Below are 8,395 nucleotides of genomic sequence, written 5' to 3' on the forward strand. Positions count from 1 at the left end.
CACTGCTAGCAAGTCGATTCCGACTCCTGGTGACCCCATAGAGCAGAGTAGGACGGTCCCAGTGGGTTTCCAAGGCTGTAAATCTTTCCCAGGGAACAAGCAGCCTCATCTTTGTCCCTCAGTGCTGGTGTGCTCGAACTGATGACCTTGCAGTTAGCAACTCAGTGCATACTCCTTGATGCCACCAGGGCTCCTTTCTCATTTATTAACCTCCCTACCAAATAAAAACAACAACCCAAAACATATCCTGGGGAAGATGTTCATTAATGGAACTCTTAAAGAAGAAGCCTCTTCCTTCCTTATTACATGCTTGCTGTTCTTACAGGTTTAAGAAAACCTGTAAGTAACTTGACTGCCGAGTAACTTGACTGTGTTTCACAGGATAGCTGTACTAACTAGATAGGAGGATTTAAGAAAAATGTGGCATCCTTTTTAACTGGCGAGTCATCCTTTCTGAAACGTTGGTGGTATTAAATCTAAATTTAGGAACACTAAAAATTTCACAGCTAAGTATTTAACAGAAAAAGTAACTTAAAGGGGAGTTTCTGCCCCCACACCCACCCCTTTGTCTCCAACATATAACCTGCTTTAAAAGTGTACTGGCTGAGATATTTCAAGTTGCCAGCTCCTGCTTCTGGGTCAGAAGTGACTGGCTCCTGCAATGTTCTCCAAAGGCAGTTTCCCCGTATGTGAAGGTCTATTGTTGGGGATCTCATCCAATCACTGGTTGAAGGGAGAGGAGGAGGAGGAGAAAAGTTCAGCACTCCAGCATTTCTCAGAAGATCGATGTATGAAACAGTCCTTACCAATGGCGAATGTGGTTTTAGTTTTTCTAGTTAGAAAACACCTGTGTTATATATGAATGCCAGATTGGTTCCCAGTCGTAAACATGCGACCATCAGGAGGGGATGGGGGGACGGTGGGGGGGAGGCCCTGTTAGGCTGGTTATGTGTCCTTTAAGCCAGAGTTGGGACCAGAAGACCTGCTGTGGAGCCAGGCTTCCGTCCCAGGTGAAAGGCTCTGGTCCTCGGTTGTGGACTCTGTGCCTGCCTGTGGGGCTCAGAGCACACAGACTTGGTTTGAAACCTAACGTGCGTTGTTGGCCTCATGGTTGCTTCCCTCGATGAACTCCAGATGGACGCGGGCTGGGCTGTGAGGGAAAGTGTCTGGCTCCAGAGTGGGGTGCATGCAAAGCAGTGGCTGTAATTGCAGGATTTTTATAGTTTAAAGACTGTGCCAGGTTTTTTTTCCCCTCCTTCATGTTATAACTCTACCAGAACAAATCTACTCATGTCTGTTACTGTCTGGTAGGTCTTTAGGCAAACATGTTTCAAATAAACCCTTTTGCAGATTTGTATGATTTTTTTGTTTTGTTTTAGATGGAATGGAGACATCCAGGTTTGCTCTCCACCCCCAAATGTGGAGACAGACTGGATCTCCGATTTCCAATTGTTCACTAATGGACGTGCCTTCTCCACTGTGCCCAGCTCTGGATGTGACTGCACTGCCCCTCCCCTTTCTGCATATCTAACCCGTGATTCATGTCTTTCTCCAATCAGCATCGGTTATTTGGACAGTTCATCTTCATTTTTAAACAGAGACGAATGAATGTAATCAGGGTTGGTTAACCTCATTAGATGAGGAACTTTAAGCCATGCAGTTTTGTTAGCTTGGCTTCCAGTAGCTATTCGGCCATTTCATTTTCATTATGTGCCCCGTTTTGAAGGCTCATGTTCAATGTACTGACACATGTAGGGGATGTAACCAAGCAGATTGGCCCCATTTTGTTCGCCAAATTGAATCTCAAATGCTGAGATGACTGGATTCTACCTGAGAGTATTAACGTAAGTGGGAGTTTAAAAATGTAAACACCAAGAATATCCTATAAAAATTGTTACTAAAGTAAAGTGTGAAGCAGACTGCATTGAATGATGGGAAACAAAGGCAAAACAAATCCAGAACCCTCTTCCCAGGTCCTGCAGGGTTTGCTTTGTTAGGTGGTTGATGTGGTTGGAATTATTTGTTAGCAGATATTGAGAGGTAGGGAATTCATGAAAGCACAGGGCTGAAGTTGTTTTCACACACACACACACACTTTAAATATTTGGAGACTTACCCTGGAAAACAAATAAGTGTAAAAAGCAATTTCTATTTTGTTTGACCATAATAAAGACATCGATGTCTAATTTTATGATAATAAAGAGGTTTCTTCAGAGGTTTCAGTTTCAGCCACCTACCTAATTAGCTACTTTTCATAAGCCATGACTTCATCCTATCAAGTTGGGAGGGGGGAGATGGAAGGGGGTGGGGAAGGTGAAGCAAAACAGCCAGTTCACAAAAGATCTGTTCACCGTGTGCCAAAACACATCTCTTAAAACGTTAGTGGGCTTAAAGCATTTGAATCTGCCAGTCTCCCAAACTAATTTTGTTCCCAGAGTTTGTATTTTTGAGTTTGGCATTTTTGTTGCCATTTGGTTTTATGGACAGAATGGCCCAGTTACTTCTTAGGTTGTCACTAGTGTTGAGAGAGACATTTCATAGGCCCATTCTGTCTTGCATGTTGCTAAGCACTGTGAGTGCTTTTTAGAAAACTACTTGTAATTTTATTTGTGTTTTCTCCTAGGGACTTAAGCCACAACCGATTGTCTTTCATCAAAGCAAGCTCCATGAACCACCTCCCATACCTACGAGAAATGTGAGTTCCATTTACCTTCTATTTGTGGTTTGTATCAAATATATGACCTATCCCACTATTCAGCTGGAAAGGACCTGTGGATTAAAAATCAATTATTTAACACTTTGGACTTCAGCAGTCCCTTTGAATGTATTGTTTTTAAATTTATTTATTTGTTAAATTTTTAAGCTCAATGAATTGTTATAAATTACTTAATCAGCTTTTTTTTCTTCTCCTTTTCTTGGCATTTATAGGAAACTAAACAACAATGAATTGGAGAGCATTCCAAATCTGGGACCAGTCTCCACAAACATTACACTTCTCTCCTTGTAAGTGACTAGTGGCCAGATGCCACATGTTATGTCTGCTGGAAGGACCCTGGGTACCAGGCTGGCCCAGGCTGGAGTAAGAGTCTTATAAATGGAATCTGTGACCCTTGTGATACGCCCTGCAGCAGAGAACCAAGAAGCAGTCTTTACATTGCTCTGCTTGTTCTCCAGCCTCTTCCTGGACACTTGCCACGTTTCAGGTGTTGTTACAGTAGCACATGCTATCACCTGCCTTCGTTGCTGAACTGTCACTAAGGCTCAGAGCAACCGCCTTCAGTCTGTCGAGATAGCTATTGGATTATAATCTGTCTGCTGGGATTTAAATCCGAGCATTGCTCAGTGGTTGGCATGTGCTCGGTGGATTGGATGTTATGGAGCTCTTGATGGACAGTGACCACAGTCGTGTTGCCAGGGGAGGTGGGAGTTGGTAGCAAGCCACTGGGCGTTGCTCTTGAAGGTGGTGCCTGCATTGACAATCTGGGTTCAGAACACCAAGCGAGGTCTCCGTTTGTACAGTTACAGTTACAATATGGGAAGTTGCAATTGAATTCAGAAAAACTGCATGTCATGTGGCCCGGAGGAGTTTTCAAATAAAATTAAAATTGGGTGGGATTTTCCTGTATATTCAGTGCAAGATAGTGTGTATGTTGGTGCCATGGAGGTAAGTTTTGGAATGATTTTGGCTTTGGGCATTTAAAGCTAGCACTTGAAAGGCACAGGATTTAATTTCTGAAACGAAGGGGTTTACTTTACTACCTTAGTCGTGAGAAACTAAAAAACATACACATAAGCCACTGATGTTAAAAATCCTTTCCTCCTTTAAACAGCTTGGTGGGGGGTGGGGGGGTCACTGTTGGTTGCTTCTGGCAAAGGTGTTGGGAGGGTTTAGATTATATAGTACATTTCAGGAAAACTTCAATTAATTCAAGTGATCACTCCGCAATTGCTCCCCTCTGGTGATTTATAGCGGCGTGTTTTCATTGAGGGCTAGGCCAGCTAAGTCAGCGGTGCAGCGCTGTCTGCCTCCTTGTTCGGATAAGAACGGAGTGACACTTGATACTGATGTGGTTTCTCCAAAGATCAGACAGAAAAGGAATGAAAGGAAAAGCACTCGGTACGGGACAAATAAACACCGAGTTGAAAAATCATTTTTATGCTAGCATGAATGACCACTTTTCTTTCTCTTTCACAACTTGCTTACCCTTTGGGGGTCTAACTGAAATACCACTTTGGGTTTCTTCCACACCTTTCAAATGGTTCTTGTCTGGCCAGTGGGCTCTTTTTTCCATCCCGGGGAGCACTGTGCCCTGCTCGGTGCTGCTCCTCTTGCGGGGGTGTATTGGCAGATTCTATCAGCACAGTCAAGAGTTTTGAGGGTCATTGCCTGCCGCCTGGCTGTGACAGGGCCTGCCATGGAGCCTTCTAATCTGGTGTGCAGTGGGGTTGGGGTGGAGGTGGGGAGGCAGAGAACAAGCCTTCTTTTAGGCAGGATCGAGAACTGGAAGCAGTAAGCAGGGGTAGGAAAATCTTAAATTTCAGTGGAACATAAATAGCTTAGTGCTTTTACACTCAAAAACGGTACTTTCTAATGGGAGAGCTGGAATGAAATCTAGAATGTTAGAAACCTTGGAAATCTGAACTCTTCCCCCATATTGTTTTTGTTTGTGCTGAAGTCTCCCGAGTGCCATGTGTGTAAAATCAGTCTGCATCACCCCCTCTATCTTTCCCCTTAATTTGTTGCAGGGCATCCGGCCTGTGAACGCTTTGTGCATCGTATATAATGATAGCCCCGGTTTATTACCTAGATTACACACAATCTGCAGAGACTAATTTCTGCACTAGGCCTGCTCATTCAGTGTGGGTACTGAACCTTTGTCTTCCTACCGACGGCACACTTTGAAGGATTTGCCCCTCGGCCTCTTTTCCTCAGCACGTGCTTTGTTCCCCCTGCCGTAGCCTTTGGCCACTGCCATACTCGGTCCTTTGTTTCAAAAGCCCTTGTAATTTCCGTGGTGCCTTGGGAACAATGAGAACTGAAAAATCAGTCCTTCACGACATTTCTGAAATTAAGAAGGGGGGAAAAAAGTCATCAAACCACATAATGTGACTCAGATCGGAAACTTGCTGTAACACCATATCGAAATCCCATATTTTACAAAGGAGTTCTCAGGACTGCTTGGCCTCTGTGTTTCCAAGATTTTTCCCCCCTTTCTTTCTTTTTTTAACTTTCTCTAGAGGAAAGCATTCTACGGGCTCATGTTCACCAGTCCAGTACTTGGAAAACTTTTGTCAAAGAAAAGTGTGTATTCCCCCTGGTGTCTGGCCTTCAGAGTGTGACTGCTCTGTTCAGTGGGACACCCGCTTCCCCTCCTCCTGCCAACAGCTGGAGGGTCCTGCGAGGTCCAGTGGGGGCCAGATCGCCCACTGTCTTTACCCTACTGTCTGAACTGTGCACTAACATTGGGTCAAATGGCGCCCCTGTCCAGGGATAAACTCTGTTTGAAACCAGTTTTGATAATATCAGGAAACACTACTTAAAAAAGGCAGAGCCTTGGGATGAGTAAGGAGCTTTGAACTCATTTCGAACCTTTGTAGAGATGGTTTAGAAGGTAAAAGACCTCCATAGGTCCGCTCGCCTTTGAATTACATGCAGAGGGTAGCTTGCAGGTGAGCCGGCAACAGGTATGCTACGTTTCTCCGATAGGAGGGCTCCTCAGTTGTCTTTTCATTCTATTTTCCATGAACCTCTAGAAGCCTCGCCACCTACATACCTCTGGGAGGAAAACTGTTGCGCAGGCATCCCCAGTGTGTTGCTATTGCTGGGGGTGATAGTTGTAGAGAAGGAGACCCTGGTGGCACAGAGAGTAAACAAGCTGAGCTCTTCATTCAAAGGCTCCTTGGGGAAGAGGGCTGGAGACGGACTTCTGAAACATCAACTGGTGAACCTTGAAGTGCCCATGTCCGCTCTGACACGCACGAGTTGCGGTGCATTGGAATCAAAGACAATGGTTTGGTTTTTTAGGTTGGATGATTACGGCCTTCAGTGGTGTTGCACCAGCTGATCTGGCACTGGGTGGTTTTGAAACCTCTGACTTCACACCTGGTTAGGACAACTTTGGATCTCAGCGTTACAGACTGTGATCGCTGAATAAAGAAGACTTTTCCGTTGTTCAGTAGTGCGAGTTGGGTTTAAGACGCTCCGGTGGCATGGTGGTTACAATGCTTTGTTGCCAATCAGTAGGTAGGTGGTTTCAAACCACTAGCTTCTCTCTCAGGAGAAAGATGAGGCAGTGTGTTTCCACAAAGATTGCAGCTGTGGAAACGCTATGGGGCAGTTTGACTCTGTCCCCGTGAGGCTGCTGTGATGTGGAGCCAACTTCATTAGCAATGATGGGGTGTGTCATTGGGCTTTTTGGTACTGATGGATTATATAATATTGTCCAACATGTAGACACTTATCCGATGACCTAGAGTTGAAAGGTTTTATTAGGTCAGCGAGTATCAAAGTGGTCCCTAGATTAATGATTAGAAATGTTGAATCTCTGGCCCCAATCCCTAGAGATTCTAAATCAATGGGTTTAGCTAGGGTCCAGGAATAGGCATCTTAGCACACTTTTCCTGTAGATTCTGGTCTGATAATGTGTAACTATTTCCAGAATTATTGAAAGAGTTCAGCTTATCATAATGACACAAGCCTTCTTCTCTTTACTTCTTGTCCCAAGGGAAGAGTTTGCCATCCAAGTCCATCACTTTCTGCTAAGGCTTAAGTTTTTCCCAAGATGATGTTGTTACCTTTCCCGAGAGGCTTTGTCTGTATGGACCACCTTTGCTGGTGGGTACCCCAAAAGGTGCCCTACCAGTGGGAGCCCAGGGAGCAGATTGAAGGTGGAGCGGGCTAACTAGATTTGTAGGTGACAAAGCTTGCAGTGGCTTCACCACAGAGTGTCCTGACGGTGCCCAGAGGGCCGGGGTTGGTGGGGACCTGTAGTTAGAAGACAGCTCTCAGTGTCTCCTAAAGATGTCATGACATGAAGATTATCACTGTTCTCAACTGCTGCTCCCATCCTGCCAATGGAATCGTGATTAAAAACCCAGGACAATTCAGATGGCATGGTATAAAGTGCTAACTGTACCCTTGGGTAGGGCTTGTGCCTATCTATTTCTCAGCTATACAATTAAAATGAGAACTGTGCCCTACTCATTAAGTGGTTGTGAGGGGCAGGAGAGACAAGACCAGAAGAGTTTCCTGGTGTACACTGCGCGTTCAATGGACATGAGCTCTGTTGGCGATGATCATTCATTCACCCATGCAACCGAAACGCATTCAGGTCCTTCCATGTACCAGATTCCGTTTTGAGTGCTAGGGGCACAGCAGAGAACAAAACGAGTTCCTTCTTAGCAGCAAGTTTCCATTCTGCTGAGAGGACAGAAAATAAATGAGGAAACAAACTTTCAAAGAAAAGATAACTTCAGTTGGAGGCAGGGATTGTGAAGAAAAAGAGGAAGGTAAAGGACAGGGAGCCCTGAGTGGTTGCTGATCATAGAAAGGGCTCATGTACCCAATTCTCAGTGGACATGTACCAAGTTCTCCATGTCTCGCTTGGATGCACAGTCAGTGCTCATGAAAGCTGCAGTCAAGAGATGAAAGGACACATTGTACTGGGTAAATCTGTCACACAAGACCTCCTTAAAAGTGTTGAAAAGCAAGGACGAAGGTGTACTTAACCCAAGCCATGATATTTTCAATTGCCCTGTATGCCTGTGAAACGTGGATGCTGAATAAGGAGACTGAAGAAGAACTGACGCGTTTGCATTGGGGTGCTGGCAAAGATATTGAAGGTACCACGGACTGCCAAAAGGTCCACAACATCTGTCTTAGAAGAAGTACCGCCAGAATCCTTCTTCCAGCTAAGGATGGCCAGACTTGGCCTCGTGTACTCTGGACTTGTTATCAGGAGAGTGAACCGTCCCTGGAAAAGGCCGTCTTGCTTGGCGAAGTAGAGGGGCAGCAAAACAGAAGAAGACCCTCCACAAGCTGGGCTGACACAGTGGCTGCAACAATGGGCTCAGGCACAGGGTCAATTGTGAGGCTGGTGCAGGACCACACGGTGTTTGTGCTGTTGTACATAGGGTCACGGTGAGTCGGAACCACCTGGGCGGTACCTAACCAAAATGCAAACTACAACCTGTGTGGGCAAACCCTCTTACGGTAGTAGGTTTATTATTGGGCTACTAACCACAAAGCTGATGTTTCAAACTCACCAACTGCTCTATGGGAGAAAGATGAAACTGTCTGTCCTGGAAAGATGTACAGCTTCCGAAACCCCGAGGAGCAGGTCTTCTCCCGTCCATAGAATCACTCTGAGCCAGAATTGATGTGACAGCAGTCATC

The 8,395-nt window shown here is 45.2% G+C and overlaps 1 protein-coding gene across 1 annotated transcript in view; it reads left to right on the forward strand.

Moving 5' to 3' along the window:
* The first annotated feature begins 2,442 nt into the window (after window positions 1-2,442).
* Window positions 2,443-8,395, forward strand: part of LRIG3 (leucine rich repeats and immunoglobulin like domains 3) — a 52,199-nt gene continuing 46,246 nt past the window's right edge. The window contains exons 1-2 of the mRNA XM_045289000.1: window positions 2,443-2,695; window positions 2,929-3,003. Coding sequence (XP_045144935.1) covers window positions 2,667-2,695; window positions 2,929-3,003 — 104 coding nt within the window. The 5' untranslated portion in view covers window positions 2,443-2,666. The remainder of the gene's footprint in view (window positions 2,696-2,928; window positions 3,004-8,395) is intronic.

This window comes from Echinops telfairi, unplaced genomic scaffold (assembly GCF_000313985.2).
Source record: "Echinops telfairi isolate 266 unplaced genomic scaffold, ASM31398v2 ScPeMD7_2;HRSCAF=8, whole genome shotgun sequence".
In the NCBI taxonomy this organism is placed as follows: Eukaryota; Metazoa; Chordata; class Mammalia; order Afrosoricida; family Tenrecidae; genus Echinops; species Echinops telfairi.